Genomic DNA, 27,662 nt, shown 5'->3' with positions numbered 1-27,662 from the left:
AACCATAAAAAAACATAATCTAATCATAATAATCAAAATAAACCATAGAAAATACAATTTAGAAGATCAAATTTGTATTAGGAAGAAAACCATATGAAATCATCTTTTTAAAAACCAATTTGAAGGATACCTTTGGGGAACGAAATCCCAAAGGTTAAAGGATACCATAACTTGTTAATTGTTGAAGAATGATGGATAAAATCACCCTTATTTCTTCCCTAATACCTTGACTTATCCCTTCAATGGAGTACTTCTATTTGGGTGAGAAAAAAGAGAGAGAAGGAAGTACAATTTGTGTTTTGGGTTTAAGAGATATTAAGTGAGGTTTTAGACTTAGGGTAGGTTAAATAGTTAATTAACTAACCTAATTAACCTATCCCTCATCATTAACTAAACCCCTAACAAACTAACTTAATTAAATGAACTAACTAAAACTCACTAGTGAAATTGCAGGACTGACCTACGAATCCCAGACCTACCGTAGGTCAGTCGACGGCCAAGGCCCTCTCCGTGCTGCACATCCCTCATTTTGGTCAGAGACATGCCAAAATGACCCCTTCATGAAAATGACTAAGTGACCATTGATAGAGGCATCGATGCCCCGTAGATTAGGCCACGCCACATCGCTTTTAACCATTGATGTTTATGCCTGCACTGCCTCCATTGAAAGCTTTGGGTCAAAATTAAAGGGTCCTCCTCAAAGACCCTTTTGTTAGTCCTTAAGGCGTCGTATGTCACATCCGAAATTACCCCCTAGATGTAACCGGTGTCGTCTTCCTCTTTGAGGACTAAGACTAGCCTCTTAGCTTACATCATTACATTCATAGGTCAAAATTAGCGGAAACTTAAAAGTTTTTACTGCTTCTACATTGAGGTTTATATAGACCTCTACATACACATAGTATATATATCGAGTATAGATATACCGTGGTTTCACGGTATTTTCAATGCCTTTTCCTTAAGTTTAGTGTGTGTCCAAAAGCCTTTTTGTATTTATTTTTATGTAAGTTTCTCTTTATTTGCAGGAAATCTGTCTAAAGATGAACGCAAAAGTTTTTGAGTAAGAAATGCATAAAAGTTACCATCTACGAAGCTTGTGACGGTCCGTAGGTGGCGTCGTAGTGAAGCGTCTGAAGGAAGATGGGGAAGTCTGACCTAAGTGTGGGATTACGAAGTTCATGACGGACCGTCATGGCCACGACGGTCCGTCCTGCTGGTTCGTCATGATGATCAGAGAGTAGTCCCAGTACCCAAATTCCAAGAAGTTTCAGTGTTATGGAATGGAGACCTTCGACGGACCGCCGTGCTTGGAACGGTCCGTCATAACTGTTCGTCGAGGGTAATGAAGAAAGAAATAGAAGTATTTGTATAGTATAGGATGACGGAGGCCATGACGGTCCGTCGTGACCACGACCGACCGTCACGAGGTCCGTCGACTCGGATGCTTTTTGACAGATTTTCAGCAATTAGAGTCCTTCCTTTATCAGGTTTTTGTTTTTTATAAATAGTTGGAAAAACCTCGTTTTTGGGGTGAGATTCTCTTATGTTAGACTCTTTGTTAGTAAAATCTGTGATTGTTAGACTTTGGAGAATCTTTAGTCTTCGTTTAATTTAAGTAATTGATACACTTTTTCTGGAATTGATTGTTGGTGCGTTTGTTGATTAATCAAGTGAATTTCTGGATTTTATTCTTTTTCATTGAAGTAAGTGAATGAATTCTTATATTACATATATTAATATTGTGATTATGACTATGGGTAACTAAACTCCATAACTAGGGTTTTGGGAACCATGGGTAAATGATGAGGTAAAATCTAACTAAAATAACAATTCTAGAATAGTGTCTTGCATGTATTGATAATTCTTTCATTTAGAAGTCTTTTTAACGGATGGCTGACGTTAGAACTCGCCTTAATGCTACTTGCTGGACCAAGGAGGTAGATAATAGGAAAAGAATTATCAACATAGATTTAGTGTATACTATCTAATAGGCTAGTATTGATTGGGACGAGGTAATAACTTAGTCAAATATCGAATACAATGCTTAATATGAGGTAAAGGTAAGGGTTAGTATAGCAACACACGTAGCCGGACCAAGGTGCGGAGTGAAATTTTCTAGATGCTGGACCAAGGATTTAGAAGTACCTAACTTATCACTTTGCATGCAAGATACTAGGAAAGAATTGTTATAGTTAGAATTATCAAGTTAGGAACCTGTGGGGAACACTTAAACTCGAGTTACTTTTATTAATTGATTAAACTCCAATATTTGAATCTGTTAGTTGTTTACTTTAATTTATTTAGTTATTTTCATTCATTTAGAAATAAAACCCCCCCTTTTATTGTCTTTTGTTTTCTAAGGAAATAATTGACTAAATAATAGTAATAATAGATTAAAGTTAAGTCTGAACTATTTTCCTCGTGGGAACGATCCCAACCTCATTAGTTGGGTTCTTTATTTGATATGACCACTTTAATTCTTTTTTGAGAAGTAAGTTTGAGCGTATCAAGTTTTGGCGCTGTTGCCGGGGAAAGTAACTTTTAGATTAACTTAAACTTATTACTAAAGTTTAGTCAATATTTTCTTGATTTTACTTTTCTATTGTTTTTGATTCTTGTAGAACTATCTTCCTTGTATGCCAAATACACGGAGAGGAAGAGAACCCTTGTTTCCCTACGATCATGAATTAGAGCGTACACTACGCAATATGAATCGAAACATGGGTATTAATGATGATGATCTAAACAAGAACATCCTACATCCGGTTGATGTTCATGGCCAGTTATTACCCGATGATCCGGGTAAAAATCAACAAACGGGACAGAATCCCGCTCCTCGCCTCAAGAATACTACAGAGGCTATGATAATATAGCAGACTCTGATGGGCCACTTGTCTTGCCCCCTCTACCACTAGGCCACACCTTTGTGGTAACTAGTAGTCTGATGCAAATTCTCACTGCCAGAGGTTTGGTTTCAGGTCTACCTTCTGAGGATCCACATGCCCACATAGCTAGGGTAAGGGCAGTGTGTAAAAGCTGTGTAGGGAGGCCTGATTTGGATTTGGATGTAATAGGGCTAAGAGTCTTTCCTCTCTCACTGACGGGAGATGCTGCTATTTGGTTCACTGAGCTCTTGTTTAACTCAATTTTCACTTGGAACCAACTAAGGGATGTGTTCTTAGCAGCTACTACCCGGTCTCCAAGAAACTAAACCACAAAGACAGAGTGAACAACTTTGTGGCACTACCAGGAGAGTCAGTTAGTAGTTCTTGGGATAGATTCACCTCAATTTTGAGAAGCATCCCCAATCACCGCATTGATGATGAGTCACTGAAGGAATACTTCTATCGGGGACAGGATGATAACAATAAAGCGGTATTGGATACTATAGTGGGTGGTTCTTATGGGGAGTGTCCTTATGCTGAGATTTCCGAAAAGTTAGAGAAAATATCCCGGAACAATAAAGCTTGGAGTACTAGGAAGTCAGACACTGGGAGAAATACCTTCGCAGTGCAATCCACTCACAACCCAGCCACAGATGAGATTCGTGAAGAGATGGTTCAGATGTGAACTGAGCTTGGGTTGGTATTAAAACATATCACTGGGGGTGCAGAAAAGATAAATGCAGTTAACTACTTGTCTTAACCACCACCACCAAATGATGAATGCTATTATGAGGAGAATTCCTATGCGGTAAATGAACAAACGAGGGGGGGGGGGGTTCTGACCGAGTGCCAAGGCTCAAATCAGGAGAATTGGCGCTAATGTCAAGGAAACCAAGGTCGGATCTAAGGTAACTATAACCGTGAGGGTCATTATGTCCGATATGGAAACTACAACCGCGACAACAACTTCAACAGGGGTAACTATGGTAACAGAAATGATAGGAATGGGCCCTATGTCCCTCCTCAAAATCGTGAAGTTACTCCTAGGGATGGTGTTGATAGTATGGCGCGAGTTGAGGATATGTTGCACAAAATGATGATGAGGTTCGATGCTAGTGATGAGCACATTAAAGAGTTAAGGAGTGATTTAGCGGGTATTGGGCAGAAAGCCGATACATATGCAATATCGATTAAGCAGATTGAGTTGCAAATGGACCAATTATCTGCGACTGTGAACACACGGCAACCTGGCACTCTTCCTAGCAACACTGTCCAAAATCCAAAAAATGACGGACACTGTATCGCAATCACTACTCGGGGTGGTAAACAGACCATTGACCCACCTATGCCATCTAAGGAGAAAAAAGGTGATAAAAGATAATGATAAGGTGACAGAGGGTAGTGGTGAAGTAGAAGATAACAATGGAAAGATGCTGAAATGACTACAAAGGTAATTCCCATGCCTAGACCACCCCCCTTTTCCTCAAAGATTAGTGAAAAAGACCGAGGATGGTAAATATCGGCGTTTTATAACAATGTTGAAGCAACTTCCTATCAATGTCCCTTTTGTAGAAGCTCTAGAACAAATGCCCAGTTATGCCAAGTTTATGAAAGATTTGGTTACAAAGAAAATATCGATCACTTTCGAGGATGATGATAGAATGCAGCATTGTAGTGCTATTGCTACAATATCTCTCGTGCAAAAGAAAGAAGATCCGGGTGCGTTCACTATTCCTTGTACAGTCGGGTCATTACATTTTACGAAAGCATTATGTGATCTGGGGGTAAGCATAAATCTCATGCCCCTTTCGATTTACAAGAAGTTGGGTTTGGGTGACCGAAATCCCACTGCGATGCGACTACTGATAGCCGATCGAACATTGAAAAGGCCTATAGGGATACTCCACGATGTGCTAGTAAAAGTGGAGTCGTTCATATTTCCGGCAGATTTTGTTATTCTTGATTGTGAAATCGATTTTGAAGTGCCTATTATTCATGGGAGGCCATTCCTTGCTACAGGTAGAGCCTTAGTTGATATGGAAAAGGGGCAGATGAAATATTGGTTGAACAATGAAGAAGCGACCTTCAACATTTGTAGGTCCATGAGGCAGAGTGTTGACCTCCAATCGGTATCTGCTATATCCTACTTAGAAAAGATGAAGAAGCACCATGACTAAAAAGTGAAAAATGAGAGTTTATGGTTGGGGATTTGGTGCTTTTATACAATTCTAGGTTGCGTTGGTTTCCGGGCAAGCTCAAGTCCAAATGGATTGGCCCTTACTTGATTACCCAACTATTCCCTCATGAAGTAGTTGAGTTAGAAACCAAGGAGGGTGTGCGGTTTAAGGTAAATGGACAATGAATGAAACTGCATTTTGGGAATGATGAATCGGCGAATGAAGTGATCGAGGCATACCATCTTGATAAAGGCTGAGTAATCAACTGTCCTCAGTCGTGCCACGACGTTAAATCAGGCGCTTGTTGGAAGGCAACCCAATACTTATAGTTTTCTTTCTAGTAATGGTAGCATTTTCTACTAATGGGTTTTAAATTTGCAGGCACATCACCAGGAAATTCTGCAGAAAATCACACTGCAACAATCACTGACGGACACATCGACGGACCGTCACGCTTGCGACGGACCGTCGCATGAATCCGCCGTGCCAGGTACGTCTTTCATTTATTTTCAAAACTAGGGCACACGTGACCGAACAAACGACGGACCATCTCATCTGGACGGACCGTCGTTGGGGAATCGTTGCATCATTAATGAGCATACCCGACCAGACCCGGTTGGGGGTAATTTAAAAAATTGGCAACCTTTGAAACCCCCACCCCTTCATTTCACCCATTTCCTTCCCTCTTTCTCCCATTTCCCTCCCTTTTCAACTTCCAACTTCCTACCTTTATTTTCTACCAACTGATCAATTCCCCAATTCCCAAATTCGTAAAATCTACCCTCTACTAGTCTGTGTCTGCTGCTGTGGTTCTGTTCTTGCTAACCAAGTGCCTCACTTGCTTGTCTTTCTCCTGTTCTCAGGTATGTGTCTCTGATTTCTACCCATTTACATTGAATTTTTGTTTATCAATTAGTATTAGCCTATTTCTTATTGTTGGGTCTTCATTCTTTGATCTAATTTTGTCTGACCTAGGTTGAGAATCCTCAAATTACCTTGTTAAAACTCTAGAAATAGGTGCTTTAGCATTGCTAGTTTACTAGGTATTTGGGTTTGAAACATATAGGTTATCACTAAGTATTCCATGTGAGTCATAGAGGATGAATGTGGAATCCTCAGTTCTGTCACTGAATGACAGAACGAGACCCCGATGACGGACCGTCGTACCCATGACGGACCGTCATAGGGTCCGTTACAACACCCCCAACACCTCGCCGTCCAATTTTCTCCAAGTGTCCACCAACGAACACATGCGACGGACCGTTGTTCCCAGGACGGTCTGTCCTGCACAACCGTTTTGGTTGTCAGAGACCCTATTCCTAAGGGTCTCCCACTTTTTTCTAAGTGTCCTCTTACGGACCTCTACGACGGACCGTCATACCCGCGATGGTCCGTGCTGCACAACTGTTCTGGTTGTTAGAGAGCCTATTCCTAAGGGTCTCCAACTTTTTATAAGTGTCCTCTTATGGACATCTACGACGGACCGTCATACCCTCGACGGTAATGATATGAGACAACTATTTTAGACTATGTTATATTCTATATGTCTATGTGCAATAAAAGTAGAAGACTAAGTAATCTTCATATACGAAGGGTCTATACATCAATGAAATAAGACCACAAATAGGTCATATAATGTTTAGTATCCAAATTAAAATCAAAGAACATAAAAGTCTTGAAAACTAAAGTAACATCATGAGCTTGATAGTGGCATTGCCCTCGAAAAGGGAGGTCCTTCCCAACTTGGATAATTGAGAATTTCAAGTCTTCTTCAAAGTTGTTTCCAAAAGCCTTTCAACGACCGGAACCTAAAATGTTGGGGAAAAGGAAGTAATGGGGTTAGTGCATCACTTGTACTAAGTATGAGACCATGTGCACATATCATATCAAATTATGCTAAAAAGGGAGATTTCATTAAGTATGCAGTTTACTTTGAAAACCTTAATGCATATTCATTAAGACCATACAAATCAATAAGACATATTCCTAAAGTCATACATATGTACATCATAAGGCCAACAATACAAGGAATAGTCAAATCAACATGCATATCATATAATTGAACACATAGTCAAAGTAACTCTATCATCAAGTTATAATAGCAACAAGCATGAACAAGAGCACATTTCATCATAACCAAAGCAAGACCATTACTCATGAACCTCTTAACGTCCACTTGTGCAATAACTAAGCAATGCCTCATAACCTTACTTAATCAAGTAAACCTATCAAGAATCATAACCAATGTCCAACTTCACGTAACAGATTATTCAAAGTACATTATATCATACTTTAGATGTATAGACAAAATACATGTTCATAAGAGTAATCAACATCACATAGTGTCATTAACATGTAAGATCATTATATACATATCGTTTACATTAATAAGCATATACATACGTAAGAACATCCTCCTAAGACCTCCTTTAAGGCTAACTAGTGCAATTTATAGGTAGAGTCCCATACCCCTACCTAGACTAAGCTAAACCCTTTAGTCATCTTAGTTGGAGTTCAATCCTTTAGTTCAGTTTAACTTTTTGGGAACATCTTTCATTGACCGACATAGACCACATGAGCTAATGTGGAATCCCGTGTCATGAAACCCTACACCGAAAGAAGGCAGATTACTGGCCCAAGGTAGTTACATGACATGAACATAGCAACTACGTGGATCCACTAACTAGTATTCTTATGGGAGAAACATAGTTCAAGAACTAGAAGATATAGTTGGGATCCTCTTTATGCTACATGCATTATGATCTCCAATCTAAAGAGTGCATTAGTGATCCTACCTTCTCTAAGTGGGAAGGGACATTCCTCACTCTTTTTCACTCGGTGCTAAGATAGAGTCCCTTTTGAAATATCTTTAATACCTTTATTAATCATCATAGCTTAATTAGGTCATAAGGTCTAACGCTTGTATAAACATCATCATCATCATCATAGCTCAATATGAATTGCATGAGTATTGTCCTTTCATTATAGTTCATGTAGGTAAGGTTAAGACATTTAAATATCACTTCATAATAAGACACATTGGTAAATCATCACCATCCTATAACATTTACATCTTAGCCAACACCTCACAAACCATAGTCAAGACATTTCAATACAACATCATACCGACACCTACTTAGACTATTCAAAAGTCATCATAATTGAAGTAAAGGTTAGATACATAAAGACTTACTCAATCTAATTCAATAGACATCTTCATGGTTTTACCATCAACTAACGAATTACATCTAACAATAGGTGTAGTAACATCAATCAATAGTAATTAACAAGAACTAGGTCAATTGCATCATCACTATCCAATTAACACCATTTCATAACCTAGGGTTAAGGGGAACAATGTTCATCATGACTTCTTTAGGAAATAGATCCAATCCCAGCAATACATTACCCCAGGAAATCCATGAATGACTTAGAATAGATAAAAAAAATCTAAAGATCAATTCATAATTCGATTCCATCAATTTACAATCAAGACCCAAGATTTGGGGAATTGGGGAAAGGAACATGATCAACATAAAATTCAATCAATTAACATCAATTAATTCACAATCTATACCTAATTAGTCATATTTAATCACAATTAATCAAGATCAATCATCAATTTGAAGTTTAGAAGATAACCCATTAGAATATAAAAACCGTTGAAATTGGGGAAATCAGAAATCAACTTTGAGAGGACCTCTTGGGAAAGTAATCCCAAGAGTGAAGAACCCATACCTTAATAATGATTAATCCAACAAATTTAAGTGCAATCCTAGAGAAATTGGTCTTCTTCTTCAAGCTTTCTTCTTCCTTCAATGGAGGATGAATAGAGAGAGAAACTAGATTTGGAGATTTGATTTGAGTAAGTAAATGGGAAGGAAAACTACCTAGAAATAAATATCTATACCTACCATGAAATACCCAAAATAGCCCTCACTTAAGTTTACCCTTTAATGAAGTCAAACTTCAAATCAAAATTTTTGATTTTCGTCAAGGAACAAGTCCGCGACCCGGAGGTTTTCTTGCATGATTTTCCAATTAAATTTTCGAGACTGTGAAGTCCGCTACATGCCCGCATGCAAACTTGATATTTTACCAAAAGCCACCCAAGTCCGTGAAGCGGACTTGTTTCATCAATGTGTAATTTGGTTATTGCTTTGGCAGCTTGCCAAGCGAAGTTTGGGGTCCTTTTGTGGACCCCTAAGGCGACCCTTGGGGGGGTCGGACCTGGACATTTTCACAATATATACTAGGTTTTACCTATTTAAAGTTATTTTACAATTTTTAGCCCTCTTACGAGACCTCTAAACCTTCCCGAATCCTAAGGATGTTTCACTAGTTAAATTCGAGTAGCTTCCGGACATCATGGACGTTTCTTGATGTCTTGACTTCAAAACTTCTTAAATGGTTTATTAATATTAGTTAAGGTCATAGACTTTCAGAGTGTTACATTGTACCCAGACATTTCGACCCTAAATTAATTCTAATACTGTCATGACCCAAAACGTGTCGTGAGTGGCACCCACACTTACCTCCTTAGGTGGGCGAACCAACACATCTAAACCCCAACATATACCAATAGTTCAACTATAAATAATATAAATAATGCGGAAGCTCCAAAAGATACTAAGCAACCAATTTAAATAAGTTTCTAAATTTTAATACTTATCATCCTAAAATCTGATAGTCATCATATCAAGGACATCTAATCTCCAATACTAAGTCTAAGAATATCGAATACACTAAAATAAAGAATAAAATGGTATGTGTCCGAAAGTATAGGACATCATGTCGTGACCGAGAGAATCCAACACGAGCTTGAATGGATAGCTCACCCTGTAACTTGATATGCGGGAGGCTGGCTAGAGGTGAGGGAAATCAGAAGTCAAAGGTACACTCGCTGCATTTCATAAAAGGAAAACAAAGAAGAAAACAAGTAGGACTCAGTACGAGGCAACATGTACTGAGTAAGTATCATCGGTCAACCTAAAATAGTAACTAATATACAAAGAATAATAATATGAACTCAACTATTTAACATGTGATAAGCAACAAACAACATGAACAAGTGTCAATAACAATAAAGTAAGCACGTATTAAGTCAACGGTATCAATATCACACATGAGGACTCATGCCTCCAAACCAAACCATTTTGGGAGTTGAGTTCTTTAAGATTGAATATCTTCCATTAATTCAACATATTTTTCCTTTAATATTATCGTGTCGGAACGTGACACTCCGATCCAAAAATACCGTGTCGGAACGTGACACTCCGATCCAAGAATACCGTGTCGGAACGTGACACTCCGATCCAAGAATACCGTGTCGGAACGTGACACTCCGATCCAAGAATACCGTGTCGGAACGTGACACTCCGATCCAAGAATACCGTGTCGGAACGTGACACTCCGATCCAAGAATACCGTGTCGGAACGTGACACTCCGATCCAAGAATACCGTGTCGGAACGTGACACTCCGATCCAAGAATACCGTGTCGGAACGTGACACTCCGATCCAAGAATACCGTGTCGGAACGTGACACTCCGATCCAAGAATACCGTGTCGGAACGTGACACTCCGATCCAAGAATACCGTGTCGGAACGTGACACTCCGATCCAAGAATACCGTGTCGGAACGTGACACTCCGATCCAAGAATACCGTGTCGGAACGTGACACTCCGATCCAAGAATACCGTGTCGGAACGTGACACTCCGATCCAAGAATACCGTGTCGGAACGTGACACTCCGATCCAAGAATACCGTGTCGGAACGTGACACTCCGATCCAAGAATACCGTGTCGGAACGTGACACTCCGATCCAATTATACTATTAATTTATCCTTTATTATCACCGCTTTCAATTCATTGTTATATTATTTTCATCAAGCCTTCTTTATTCAAGGCATCACTTCGATAGATAGGATTAGAGAATATAAATTCTACGGTCTCAGGATTTCAGACCAATCACAAACCACACAACCAAATCACACAATCACACAGTCAAGTACATTGAGAACTTCACAATATCATCCAAGGCATATCAATCACTATTAAGAGTTTACTATCAAATAGCATAAACCATAACCTACCTCCACCGAAGAACCGAATTCAAGCAAGCTCCAATACTTTTCCTTTCCTCAATGCTTTCGAACCTTTCCAATCTATCAATTATATATACATAATTTGTAAGTTTAAAAGCCTTTAATCACTCATGTTATTCTATGTTTAGCTTAGACCCAAAAATTCACCTAATTCTATGATCAATTTCCTAAGTTCAAATCCAAGGATAAGCCTTAATTCCTCCCATTAGCATAATTTTAATGTACTTTATATAATGTACTACACCTTATATTTAATTACGTATTAAAATATGTTAAAACTTGAACCATTACGAACTACAAAATTTTACATGTCCAATAGAATCGATGACATTCTCTTTTATACAATTCATTGTAATCTATACAACATATAATTTGTAAAACTAATTAAATCAAACAACCTATCACTATTTGGGTATAAAAAAAAGACTCATATACTAATATTCAAACCCACGTGATTGGCCAGCAAGTTTCAACCCAATTTATTTTATAAAATTAACAAATAACGTCAATCCTACATTCGCCAATCACTGTAAGCTCCAATCCTTTAAAATAATAATTTCCTACACTACATATTCTAATCATTAACTTCTAATTCTTGGCCAAATTTCATGCCATAATTATTCCTACCATTAATTAACAATAACTAGGAGAATTGGGTTCATGCTCTTTCAATTCAATATCATTCCAATTTGTTTACACATTAATGATTAATGGCTGCCTAACTTTTTCAATCAACAATTTGTACTTAAACCTATCTCGTAGCAATTTAGCATACACCTGAACATTTATAGTTTTACAAGAACTAATATATTCTTTCCACCAATCTGCATGTTACGAATTCATAAAGAAACTTACCGCTAAACGAATCCACGCTTAATCTTTAATGTAGCTGCACAGGTAAGCCGTCTTTCTCACTGTTCTTCTTTTTTCCTCTTTTCTTTTCGTCTACAGATTATTTGTTACCCTAATTATTATACTCATATAATTATAATAGTGATAAAAGTGACCCACTATTAATTATAATATTATTTCTTAACCATTAACTAAATAAATTAGTAAAACTACCCCACTAATTTCATAATTATAATTATGAATAGTCCAAAACACCCACTTAAATCTATCAGAAAGTATTTTCTAACATAAAAATTTCTAGTGCCCAAACCGACTACACGGGTTGTTACAATATATACCAATTTACCCATCGTTCGTCCTCGAACGATCAAAGGAAGGCAAGGCAAGAAAGGATAGTTATCTCAATGATTATTCCAAAATATTAATACCCATTGTCTCATCTCAATAGTATCAAAAACTAGAGATCTACACCTCCCCTCATAGAATGTCTCTAATATAATTGCACACATACTTGGTTTATCAAACTCCACATTCATTGAAGTCAACACTCTTAATAATAACAAAACGTATAACTACATCGATCATCTACCTTACTCTCAAACCATCATTAGTATCAAAGTATGCTTATCAAATACATGTTCAAACTATGGCTATCTCTTTCTATTTAAGCATTTCCTGACAGATACGAGTCCCAAATAAGGCCTATAGCACTAATTTCAAATGTGATAGTACCTTTTCATTGAGACAAAACTATTAAATCACACCCAAAGTCAACTCTACACCACTTTCACATACCATGCTTAAGGTACCATTTTAAACCATTATATATATCATGCCAACACTTAGGAAAATTCTTTGTCACTCAAACTATTCTGTATACTATAAGCTCATAACCTCTATTAACCATCAAATGTCCATGTAACACACCTTAACATTCTATGAAGTCCCATCAATAGAGTAGTATTAACCCAACTTTATTCTTAATAACCATGTAGAATTATATCTCACCTTTTACATCATTCTTAAGTCTTCTATCCTAATTTGAGCAATCTAACCTCATTGTAAAATACTAAAATTTTCATACCTCATTATTTGTCACCTAAACCAAAACTCATTTTTTTTAGAAGTCGATGATAAACTCCTAGTAAGTCTGTACCGAACTAGTTCACATCTCACAATTATATCTAAATTCATAGGCAAAAATTAAAACAACCATCAACTACACCCTATGGATTTATACGAGAGGTCTTATTCTTTCACTCTTCTCAAATTCTTTTCATGGTGCAAATTCTAAATATCTCGCTCCTTCAATATATCAAACTCTTGTTTATCTAGCTTGCTTACCGACCTCATGTTTTACTAATAATCCATGACATTTTACTTCACACTCTAAATCAAAACTCTGAGGGTAAACGCTTCCTTAGATCCTTTAACAATCAAAAGTAACAACTTTATGAATCCAAAACATGCATAGGTTCTTTCACATGCTTAATACCGATTCAATCAATCATTTATTACCTTACAAATTCATACCTTAGAAAAAAAATATCACCAAGAATGTAGACTGATAATGAAAAGTTTGAATTTCAAGTCCAATTGTGTAACCTAATACCCTTATGTATCTACATTTGCTTATACTTTGAAGACTTTTAAAATTACCTTATCTTAGCTTATCATTGATTGCTCTCCATCAACCATACCATATGCTTCACTAAAAATCAAACCCTACTCATTTATAAATTCAAAAGTACAACAGAACTTATCATCTCACTCAAGTGAACGTCAGTACAATCCTCTCTTAAGTTCTATTCAATAGCTTTTAACCAAGCTGATTAACATGTTATGCTATTACCTTACCAAAACAAAATAGATAAAATTATGCATTTCTGAACCCAATTTTCAACCCCTTCGAAGATACATTTTTAGTTCTTACAATCAGAGAAAATATTCCTTCACTCATTTATTTTCTTAAGGCTACACATCCCACAAGTTTCAACTTATTTTAATTATGATTCCAGCTCCTTTAAATTCTATTCGAGCGTTGACCCAACATCTCATAAAACTTGTCATACACCCACATTACTCACAAAATAGTAGAAAATCACAACCTTAGATACTCACAAGTCTTTATTACATACAAAATTTATTTAACTAACAAATTCTAATCATATACTTTCATCCCACTTACAAATTCTCACGAATTTTTATTTTCCATCATGCTCAGTTAACCCTTTTATCACCATGAAGTGAACCTTTTCCTCGATCTAACACCTTAAACTTAGGTATACCAATCAATTTCAAGGGACTAACCCAATTTATATGCACTTTCTTGCTAAATCTTCAATTTACTTCACCCAAGTATATCCACTAGGACTTTCTTTCCCTATAAATTTGTTATTTTAGTATCAATCTACCTTTTGAAGCTTAAGATAAAATCGTCAGTACTCATTCAGAACCCTCAAGATACATTTCACAACCTAAATGTATTAATATTGTACCAAAGATCCACCACTAAAGATTTTCTTTAAAATAATGCTCAACCACTAAAATTTTCCTTCAAAATAATGCTCAATCTAAGTTCCTTAGTAATAAACTAGTTGGTTTCTAAAATGTGAATGCAACACTAAATCTTATTATCTGACCATGTCGTACAACTTGTAACTCCTTTAGTAATTAGTATTCATACTTGACAATAGACGTACCTGTTTCCACATAACCCTAGTACTGCTACACCATGAAAGTCCGTTAGATACCTCACAAGAACACATCATACCTGTCCATATTATCGTACCCAAATAGCCCACATATTTTTACCCATTGAATAATTGCAAAACATTATCGAATATGTTCTTTCTCTAGACCAAACAATTTGTTTTACTTCTTAGATCAATCCAATAACAAAATAACACACTTCCTAACTCTAACCAAGTAAGCATCGATGACTTTCTCTAATATACCCTCACTCAATGAAGTCATAGTAGTGTCCTTATTAACCGACACTCGACATGAGACTACCACCACATTTTGCGATCGAGAAAATATATTTATTTCTAAGGATATTTTTTTTTGTTGTTGCTATTTCAACTTCAAATACTCTAGTAGTACCCATATTTGAAATAGAGTGAAGAAGTTCAGATACCAATTTGTATCACCTAGATACCAATTGGATTCAAGTAGTAGCACGAAAGAAAGAAAGAAATGAGTTTTCCTAAAGTCCTATAGCTTCTCGAAGAAAAGTAAAGGCGTCCCCTTACCATTCCGCAAGACTCTACAAGACTTGTCCTTGTGTGATGAGATCAACGAACCTAACACTCTGATACCAAGTTTGTCACGACCCAAAACGAGTCGTGAGTGGCACCCACACTTACCTCCTTAGGNATTTTAGTATCAATCTACCTTTTGAAGCTTAAGATAAAATCGTCAGTACTCATTCAGAACCCTCAAGATACATTTCACAACCTAAATGTATTAATATTGTACCAAAGATCCACCACTAAAGATTTTCTTTAAAATAATGCTCAACCACTAAAATTTTCCTTCAAAATAATGCTCAATCTAAGTTCCTTAGTAATAAACTAGTTGGTTTCTAAAATGTGAATGCAACACTAAATCTTATTATCTGACCATGTCGTACAACTTGTAACTCCTTTAGTAATTAGTATTCATACTTGACAATAGACGTACCTGTTTCCACATAACCCTAGTACTGCTACACCATGAAAGTCCGTTAGATACCTCACAAGAACACATCATACCTGTCCATATTATCGTACCCAAATAGCCCACATATTTTTACCCATTGAATAATTGCAAAACATTATCGAATATGTTCTTTCTCTAGACCAAACAATTTGTTTTACTTCTTAGATCAATCCAATAACAAAATAACACACTTCCTAACTCTAACCAAGTAAGCATCGATGACTTTCTCTAATATACCCTCACTCAATGAAGTCATAGTAGTGTCCTTATTAACCGACACTCGACATGAGACTACCACCACATTTTGCGATCGAGAAAATATATTTATTTCTAAGGATATTTTTTTTTGTTGTTGCTATTTCAACTTCAAATACTCTAGTAGTACCCATATTTGAAATAGAGTGAAGAAGTTCAGATACCAATTTGTATCACCTAGATACCAATTGGATTCAAGTAGTAGCACGAAAGAAAGAAAGAAATGAGTTTTCCTAAAGTCCTATAGCTTCTCGAAGAAAAGTAAAGGCGTCCCCTTACCATTCCGCAAGACTCTACAAGACTTGTCCTTGTGTGATGAGATCAACGAACCTAACACTCTGATACCAAGTTTGTCACGACCCAAAACGAGTCGTGAGTGGCACCCACACTTACCTCCTTAGGTGGGCGAACCAACACATCTAAACCCCAACATATACCAATAGTTCAACTATAAATAATATAAATAATGCGGAAGCTCCAAAAGATACTAAGCAACCAATTTAAATAAGTTTCTAAAGTTTAATACTTATCATCCCAAAATCTGATAGTCATCACATCAAGGACATCTAATCTCCAATACTAAGTCTAAGAATATCGAATACACTAAAATAAAGAATAAAATGGTATGTGTCCGAAAGTATAAGACATCATGTCGTGACCGAGAGAATCCAACACGAGCTTGAATGGATAGCTCACCCTGTAACTTGATATGCGGGAGGCTGGCTAGAGGTGAGGGAAATCAGAAGTCATAGGTACACTCGCTGCATTTCATAAAAGGAAAACAAAGAAGAAAACAAGTAGGACTCAGTACGAGGCAACATGTACTGAGTAAGTATCATCGGTCAACCCAAAATAGTAACTAATATACAAAGAATAATAATATGAACTCAACTATAGCACTTAACATGTGATAAGCAACAAATCAACATGAACAAGTGTCAATAACAATAAAGTAAGCACTAATTAAGTCAACGGTATCAAGATCACACATGAGGACTCATGCCTCCAAACCAAACCATTTTGGGAGTTGAGTTCTTTGAGATTGAATATCTTCCATTAATTCAACATATTTTTCCTTTAATATTATCGTGTTGGAACGTGACACTCCGATCCAAAAATACCGTGTCGGAACGTGACACTCCGATCCAAGAATACCGTGTCGGAACGTGACACTCCTATCCAAAAATACCGTGTCGGAACGTGACACTCCAATCCAAGAATACCGTGTCGGAACGTGACACTCCAAACCAATTATACTATTAATTTATCCTTTATTATCACCGCTTTCAATTCATTGTTATATTATTTTCATCAAGCCTTCTTTATTCAAGGCATCACTTCGATAGATAGGATTAGATAATATAAATTCTACGGTCTCAGGATTTCAGACCAATCACAAACCACACAACAAAATCACACAATCACACAGTCAAGTACATAGAGAACTTCACAATATCATTCAAGGCATATCAATCACTATTAAGAGTTTACTATCAAATAGCATAAACCATAACCTACCCCCACCGAAGAACCAAAATCAAGCAAGCTCCAATACTTTTCCTTTCCTCAATGCTTTCGAACCTTTCCAATCTATCAATTATATATACATAATTTGTAAGTTTAAAAGCCTATAATCACTAATGTTATTCTATGTTTAGCTTAGACCCAAAAATTCACCTAATTCTATGATCAATTTACTTTATATAATGTACTACACCTTATATTTAATTACGTATTAAAATATGTTAAAACTTGAACCATTACGAACTACAAAATTTTACATGTCCAATAGAATCGATGACATTCTCTTTTATGCAATTCATTGTAATCTATACAACATATAATTTGTAAAACTAATTAAATCAAACAACCTATCACTATTTGCTTATAAAAAAAAGACTCATATACTAATATTCAAACCCACGTGATTGGCCAGCAAGTTTCAACCCAATTTATTTTATAAAATTAACAAATAACGTCAATCCTACATTCCCCAATCACTGTAAGCTCCAATCCTTTAAAATAATAATTTCCTACACTACATATTCTAATCGTTAACTTCTAATTCTTGGCCAAATTTCATGCCATAATTATTCCTACCATTAATTAACAATAACTAGGAGAATTGGGTTCATGCTCTTTCAATTCAATATCATTCCAATTTGTTTACACATTAATGATTAATGGCTGCCTAACTTTTTCAATCAACAATTTGTACTTAAACCTATCTCGTAGCAATTTAGCATACACCTGAACATTTATAGTTTTACAAGAACTAATATATTCTTTCCACCAATCTGCATGTTACGAATTCATAAATAAACTTACCGCTAAACGAATCCACGCTTAATCTTTAATGTTGCTGCACAGGTAAGCCGTCTTTCTCTCTGTTCTTCTTTTTTCCTCTTTTCTTTTCATCTACGGATTATTTGTTACCCTAATTATTATACTCATATAATTATAATAGTGATAAAAGTGACCCACTATTAATAATAATATTATTTCTTAACCATTAACTAAATAAATTAGTAAAACTACCCCACTAATTTCATAATTATAATTATGAATAGTCCAAAACACCCACTTAAATCTATCTGAAAGTATTTTCTAACATAAAAATTTCTAGTGCCCAAACCGACTACACGGGTTGTTACAAATACATGTTAGACACCTTACCACCAAATCTCATCAAATTCCGACTCCTAAAACCCCGTCAAATGGGCTAAGGCACATTAGCACCTTTTGTAGTAGTCTTTGGACGTCGTGGACATTCCTTGACATTTTGACTCTAAAACTTTCTAAATAAGTCTGATACATTATTATTAACCTTAAAATAATGTTACAACCCTTGGACACTCATGTGAGACTCTAGATTAAGTTTTGAACTTTCGGAGTGTTACAGAAATGAACATTTATGAGAAACATGCTTTTTTGTTAAAACTTCATAGTATAAGCACAAGAATCACATTTAAACACCAAGAAATACATTTTAAACAATACAAGTCATATGCAATTTATATCAAATTATAAAACCTCATAGTGGCATTACAGTAAGCTTACTATGAACTTTACTGTAACTTCACTATAACTTCCAATAAAATTCACACCATATAATATAACATCAATAACACCTAGAAAACACATGAACATGAGATCCTCCTACCAAAGGTGATTCTAAGGCTCACTTGAGTGAGTTATGAAGAGACCGCCCATACAATCCCTTCACACACACCTAAGAGATCCTTTAGACTACCTAAGATAAGATCATTCTCACTTCCCAGCATAGTATAAATATAATATGATGTTTTTCTCCCAAAAGTTGTCAAATGACTTATTTAATTAAATCAAGAAGAGAACGCCCATACCCTCTCTCCAAAATTAAATAATCCATAAAACTACTTAAGTTTAGATCATGTCAACTTTATCAATTTACTTCCCCTATCTAGAGTTATTCTTAAGATTTCCCTAGGTAAGCATGAAGTTACAATTCCTATGCCCCCTTCATACCTTACTAAGCTACCCTTAAACTACTCTAGGTAAGTACTTATTTATTAACATACTTTCTAACTTAAGTCATTATCTTTACCAGTTCACTAAGAGACATTCAACACATAAGGACATTCAAGTAATAGTCTTGGGGAAGACCTAGGGACTCACTCACTAACATTTTCAAAGCCTAATCGTGCAATGTCTAGATAGTGTCCCATACCACCACCTAAACTTCATAGAACTTCTCAAACACTAGTAAGTATCCCATATGATGAGAATAGTCAATAACCGACATAGACCATTCTAGCTATGCATGGAATTCGAGTCATGAACTTACTCCGATGGAGGGTGTTCTACTTGCAAATGGTAGAACTAGGAAACATCCCATGTAGACACATGGTAAATGAATATGAAAGGTTTCCTTGTACTCTAACCTCATCCTTAACTAGATCTACTTCCCAAACCATACTCACTCAATGCTAGCCTTTGTTCTAATAGAGTAATTCAATAACGGAGTACATGAAAAGGTTCCATATCTAGTTCACAACCCAAGCACAATACACCATACCAGAGAGGGTCCACTAAGGCTACCTACAATGGTCAAGAGGATAGCTCAATGACTTTCCTAATAATTTCACACCGTTCCAGCCTATCAACCCGAAGTACACCATTCACACAAGAAAGATACCATTGCAACTTTCAACTTCAAGAATATCATTACCTTCCAACTAGGTTGAAGGTTCCATATAAAGGACCTTCTTAACTTCGTTCAAGGTCTCGTGTCAACACAAATACAAGACTAAGAAGCTTCAATATACTAAGTCAAGAACTCATATTCACATTGTAATGTATCAAGTAAGGACACAAGTTTCCCAAAACAAGACACACCCTATATCAAATATATCATATCATTCAGGAAGCACATAGGAGTAACTAATGTCATCTATAGGTTACCCTATCCACTACTATAGTATCATCAATCTAAGTATAACAAGTATCATATAATCTATCAAGAAACCTCATACTTCAATCATCAAGTAATGCACCTAATGACTACACTATAGCCTACTAGACACACATATCATCAACTAGAAGGACTCATGCTTTGGCTCCACCTAGACACATAGTCATCTAGACTCTTACAATAACCACATATTCAAGTTCTCACATAACAATATCGTAATACATAAAGTAATGCCGACGAGGCCACATTATTCACAAGTATATTACATAAGCACCGCCACCATAAGTGGACCATACCAAACATCATCATCATCTAAGAACTATACTATACAATATATAGAAATTTAGATCAACATACCATTATTCCAAGGGAAAATGGTCTGATATACCCCTCAACTTTGTCATTTAGAGCTGATATACCCCTTCTAATGAAAGTGGCTCATATATACCCCTACTTATAAACAAATGGCTCACATATACCCTTTTCCTCTAACGGAAATGAAAAAAATAAATATAATTTTAATCTAACTTTTTATAATTTTATTCTAAAAAATATAATCCCATATGAGTAAATTTAATCCTCGTCAAACATATTTTTTTGAATTTCTTTTTGTTTCAATAACTAATTTAGAATTACTATCTTGATAATCAATTTATTTATGTTTCAGTAATATTCTTGTAAAACTTATTGTAGATGATCAAATTTGTTTCTTCAAATATAAAACTCAAATTACAATATAGACAAAGAAATATTTTAAATGTTTTTTCTGTAAACGAAGGAATGAAAGGAAAAATAAAATATGAATCAGAAACTCAAATAATTATAAAGTAAAAAGGACAGATATATTCCTGAACTATTGTAAATGGTATGTAAATACCCTTCGTCACACTTTTGGGACATTGGTGCCCCTGCCGTCATACTTTTGGGACATTGGTACCCTTGTCTTCATACTTTTGGGACATTTGTGCCCTACCGTCATACCTTGGGGACATTGGTGCCCCTTCCCCTTCGTTATAGTGAAGGGCATATATGATGTAATTTAAGGACGATAGAGACACCAATATCCCAAAAGAATGACGGAGGGTATCTGCATACCATTTGTGGTAGTTCGGGGGTATATTTGTCCTATTACCCTAATTATATTACAAGAAGTCAAAAATAGTTTATGTATAAAAAAACTAAAATATAACTTGAACTTTGATAGAAGAATCATATATACCCCTTAATAATTTTTTTTTAAAAATCAAAAGTAATAAAGAATAAATTTAAAACTAGTTTTTTTACTTCCTTTAAATGAAGGGTATATGTGAGCCATTTTGTAACGACAGGGGTATATGTGAGTCATTTGTATAACGGTAAGGGCATATATGAGTAACTTTCATAACGAGGGGTATATCAGATCAAATGACAAAGTTGTGGGGTATATCAGACCATTTTCTCCCTAATTCCAATCTCACAACTCCAATCCATAGTCACCTCTATCAACACAATAGTCAAAGGCCCTTACCGATGGCAATGATCACCAATTCAATTAAATAATTACAATATACAATGAATCAAAGACAATACAACATGAATTTTTAGATTTTGGGGAATCTTACTAGCAATTCTAGCACGATTCATTCATAATTCAATAGCCCAAATCAAACTACACAAGAATTTAATAGCACAATGACATAATCAAATCACCCACAAAGTAGTCAAATCTAAGGTTGCATGAATTACATGGGTTCATAGTGTTTTAAGGTCAAAATCATCAAATTAACATTAATTCAATCAATATACAACGACTTAAAACGTGTTATGCAAGAACACATGGCTAGACTATAAAATAGGACAATTTCATCTTTGAAAGACTTTGGAAATCACTTTGAAGATTGGATCCTTGAAGAAAAGAGATTGAAGGATGAATACCATACCTTAATTTATTATAGACCAAGAATTTGATGAAGAATTGATGAAAAATCACCAAATAATCTTCAATCCAAGCGCTATCTTATGTTTTGGCTCCAGTGGAGTTTTAGAGAGTTTTTTTTTAGGGAATTTGGGTTTTGATTTAGAATAATAAATTCATCTAAGTGTTTAATACTTATAAAACTATTTAAAATAACCAAAATAACCTTAGGAAAACTCCCTTCTATTTATTCTGATGTGGGGTAAAATGTACCAATTCACCCCTACACTTTAAAGTGAATCAGCGAGCAGTTGCAGCCACCGTCGACGGTTTCCCATCGACGGGACGTAGGTCCACATACGGTCCATCCTTGCCGGGTGTCGATGAGTTTAGTGACTTGAGTTTGGGATATTAAGATCCCTAGTCTAATTCCATACCTATGCCTCCCACCTACGGGGCGTCATTTGGCCTACTGGGTGTCGATGCCCTCCGTAGGTGAGGCTGGTCTTGACAGCCTTGGCCCAAAAGATGGGTCCTTCCTCAAGGACCCTTGGTTGGTACTTGGGTAATTTTTCCGGATGTTTCAATCTTTAATATGTTTGTATACGAGTTCAGGACCTCTCACATCAATTTCATCAAAAATGAACAATTAAAACTCGACGAAACATGCTAAGTCACACAAGGACGTTTCACGGCAAACCTTTCGAACGTCATGGATGTTCTTGGACATTCTAACTCCAAATTTCATGAAACATTAGACACTGCCTCCTAACCTTATTATAACCCATTTTAGGACTTCAAAACACCAAGACACAAGTGTTAGGATCTAGTTACACCTTAGTCGTTTTAGAAGTGTTACAATCTCCCCCACTTGGACAATATTCATTCTCGAATGATGCTTGCTTCATTTTAAACTCTTTCAAGAGATAAGAAACTCAAGACTAGAATAAAATGATCATAACACACCATACAAAATATAAAATTTAGGAGGAACACCAATTTCTCATACTTTTAGAGACTCAAAACACAACAAGAGGATAGAAACTAATCTACGACTCATCATGTAAATAAGACTCACATGGTTCATTTCAAATAGGAGGAACACCTTATAAACACATTATAATGCTTATATACATCACTTATATATACATTACAACCATTTTTAACAAAATAACAATTTAGTCAAAATTTGAAATTCATTACAGTGAACTGCCAAGCAACGCATATGCTCAAAATTCCACAAATGCAACTCTTAAGAAATTTATGATGAAAGCGTGAAAATATGAAATATAAAATCATACAAACCCATTTTATAATCTAACTATAACTTCATAAAATATATAATGCAAGGAATCAATGAATTTAAATTCCAACAAGACTCCTAAACACCATGAAACATGCAACATGCTACATGCTACTATGACTTTCTAACACTCAAGCTTGAGTAGAATAGAGGAGATGAGACAATCAATCAAAGATCCACTACTCATCATACTCACTACTTAGAAGGAACTCATAACAACTAAAGGGAGAATCTATAACTTACCAACATAATCTTCATCATCCGCCTTTGATCCTCTAGCCCGGAGTGCATAGAAGCGATTCTTCCTTGGAACATCATCACCCGGAACACTTGGAGGAACTTGCTTACCTTTCTTTATTCTATCCGCAATAGTAGGACAATCCCTCACCTCATGTCCATCCTTACCACAAGTAAAACAATTCCCAATACCACCTAGACATTTCCTATAGTGCTTCTTCCCACAAATAACAGAAGTAGGCTTACCATTTTCAGAACCACTACCCTTTTCAAGTTTGACCTTAGGATCCTTAGGTTCATCTTGAATTGGATCCCACTTCTTGAACCTAAGTTGGTTTTTCTCACTTGGTCCACTCCTCTTAAAGTTTCTATAAATCCTACTAAGCTTTGACTCCTCAATGGATTGAGCATACACCATGAGCCTAGAAATGTTCATATCACCATGGAGCATGGCCGTATGACACTCTTCTTTCACAAGATTGGCAACATTGGTCACAAAACTATTCATCTCATCCTTAGGGTTAGACACCAAGGATGGAACATACATAGACAACATAGTGAACTTCAAAGATTACTCTTCAACACTCTATAGGACCCAAATCAACAAGCCTATTATATTTCCATTGAGTGTACCACACTTGAGCAACCTCGCTCAATTAGTGTGAAGCTAACTCCGCCTTCTCCCTTGAAGTCACCCCCTTGTCACTCAACACCTTTTACATACCATCTAGAAACTCTTGGGGATCCTCTCCCACCTTAGAGGAAAGAAAGATAGGAGGATTCGTACTCACAAAGTCCCTCAATCTAGAGGTCATAGTACTCTCAACAACATTATTTCTAGGTTCAACACCCCTATTCAAATTAGTATTCATGACTCGAGCTAAAGCAAACAGAGCCTCTCTACAACAAGTAGATCCTTGTATAATAATAGTCATTATCTCAATAGGAATCGCACGAGAACACCTTCCATTATAACCCTCATATGTGACACTAACACATTAACATCACTATATCAAAGTAAGGCACATCGGTTCTTCATAACCAACCTTATATCATTACATCTTAAGGATAATCTCACAATAATATAATCAAGACATTTCAATTGCATCATCATACCACACCTACTTAATCCAATTTACAAGATATACTTTAATTGAACTTTATCACCAAGTACAAGCCACCATAATTGAAGCAAAAATTTAGGATATCAAGACTTACCCAATCTCCTTCAAGATCCATCATCATGGTATTACCATCAACCAAGTTAATTCAATCCAATGATAGGTGTAATAATATTAATCAACAGAAATTAAAACAATAATGAAGTCAATTGTATCACTACAACTCGATTCAACACGAGTTCATAACTTATGGTCAGGGAATTTGGACCAATTCATGATCTATTCAACAAACTAGGTTAATTCATCAAGAACCAATGTAATTTAACCATAAAATAACATAATCTAATCATAATAATAATAAAAAAAAACCATAGACAATACAATTTAGAAGAACAAAATCTATTAGGAAGAAAACCATATGAAATCATCTTTTTAAAGAAACCCTTTGGGGAAAGGAATCCCAAAGGTGAAGGATCCAATAACTTGTTAATTGTTGAAGAATGATGGAGAAAAACCCCTTCTTTCTGCCCTAAGACCTTGACCTATCCCTTCAATGTAGTTCTTCTATTTGGGAGAGAGAAAGAAGAGAAAAGGAAGAACAATTTGTGTTTTGGGATTGATAGATGTAAAGGAGGTTTTAGACTTAAGGTAGGTTATATAGTTAATTAACTAACCTAACTAACCAACCCCTAATCACTAATTAAACCCCTAACTAACTAACTTAATTAAATGAACTAACTAAAACTCACTAGAGAAATTGAAGGACTGACCTACGAAACCCCGACCTACGGGCCATAGGTCAGTCGACGGCTAAGTCCCCCTCCATGATGCACATCTGCCACTTTGGTCAGAGACTTACCAAAATTACCCCTTTATGAAAGTGGCTAAGTGACCATCGACGGAGGCATCATGCCCCGTCGATCAGGCCATGGATCGTGACCTGTAACTATCGATGGTTATGCCTGCACTGCCTCCATTGGCAGCTTTGGGTCAAAATTAATGTGTCCTCCTCAAGGACCCTTTGGTTGGTCCTTGTGGAGTCATATGTCACATCCGAGAATACCCTCCAGACGTAATCGATGTAGTTGTCCTCTTTGAGGATTAAGAGTAGCCTTTTAGCTTACGTCATTAAATTCATAGGTCAAAATTAGCAAAAATTTAAATTTTTTACTACTTCTACATTGAGGTTTACATAGACCTCTACATACACATACTATATATATCGAGTATACATATACCTTTCGTATATAAAAATTACTTAGTCTTCTACTTTTACTGCACATAGATATATAAAATATATCATAGACTCAAATAGTCGTCTCATCTTATAACCATCTAATAAGAGTATAACAATTTGGTCCTAGTCCATACATCAATGAAATAAGTCCACATATAGGTCATACAATGTTTAGTATTCAAATGAAAAAGAAAGAACATAAAAGTCTTGAAAACTAAAGCAACATCATGAGCTTGATAGTGGCATTGCCCTCGGAAAGTGAGGACCTACCAAACTTGGATAATTAAGAATTCAAAGTCTTCTTCAAAGTCATTTCCAAAAGCCCTTCAACAACCTAAACCAAAAATGTTGTGGAAAAGGAAGAAATGGGGTTAGTACATCACTTGCACTAAGTATGAGATCATATGCACATATAATATCAAATCATGCTAAAAGGGGACATCTCATTAAATATGCTATTTTTATCGAAAACCTTTATGCACATTCAAAAAGACCAATACCAATCAATAAGACATTTTCCATAAGTCATACGCATGTACATCATAAGGCAAACAATATAAGACATAGTCAAATCAACACGCATATCATATAATTGAACACATAGTTGAAGTAACTCTATCATCAAGTTATAATAGCAACAAGCATGAATAAGAGCACATTACATCATAAACACCATTACTCATGACCCTATTTAAGTCCACTTGTGCAATAATTAAGCAAAGCCTTATAACCTTACTTAACCAAGTAAACCTATCAAGAATCATAACTAATGTCCAACTTCACATAACATAACATTAAAAGTACATAATATCATACTTAAGAAATATAGACGAAATATATGTTATTAATATTAATCAACATCACATAGTGTCATAAACATGTAAAATCATTATATACGTAGCGTTACATTCATAAGCATATACTTACGACTTCCCAAGGAAAACTAGTGCAATGTAGGTAGAGTCCCATAACCCTTCCTAGACTAAGCTAAACGCCTTAGGTCATCTTAGTGAGAGTTCAATCCTTCAGTTTATTTTATATTTTTGGGAAAATCTTGCGTTAACCGACATATACCACATGATATACTATGAAATCCGGTATCATGAAACCCTACACCGAAAGAAGGCAGACTACTTGCCAAGGAAGTACAAAAAAATAAACCTAGCAACTATGTGGATCCACTAGTTAGTATTCCTATGGTGAAAACATAGTTTAAGAACTAAGAGATATAGTTGGAAGCCTGTTTATGCTATATGCATAATTATCTTGAATCTCAAGAGTACAATAGTGATCCTACCTTCCCTATGTGGGAAGGGACACTCCTCACTGTAGTTCACTCTGTGCTATGCTAGAGTTCCTTTTGAAATGTCTTGAATACCTTTATTAATCATCATAGCTTAATGTTGGTCATAGGGTCTAACCTTTGTATAAATATCAT

General features: G+C 35.9%; 1 protein-coding gene across 1 annotated transcript in view; it reads right to left on the bottom strand.

The window, feature by feature from the left end:
- LOC107030150 overlaps positions 1-24,374 on the bottom strand; it is a 29,222-nt gene extending 4,848 nt beyond the window's left edge. Inside the window, exon 1 of the mRNA XM_015231532.1 lies at positions 23,873-24,374. Coding sequence (XP_015087018.1) covers positions 23,873-24,374 — 502 coding nt within the window. The remainder of the gene's footprint in view (positions 1-23,872) is intronic.
- Positions 24,375-27,662: the final 3,288 nt, after the last annotated feature.

The sequence above is a fragment of the Solanum pennellii genome, chromosome 9, assembly GCF_001406875.1.
Source record: "Solanum pennellii chromosome 9, SPENNV200".
NCBI lineage: Eukaryota > Viridiplantae > Streptophyta > Magnoliopsida > Solanales > Solanaceae > Solanum > Solanum pennellii.
This window is presented reverse-complemented; position numbering and strand designations above follow the sequence as displayed.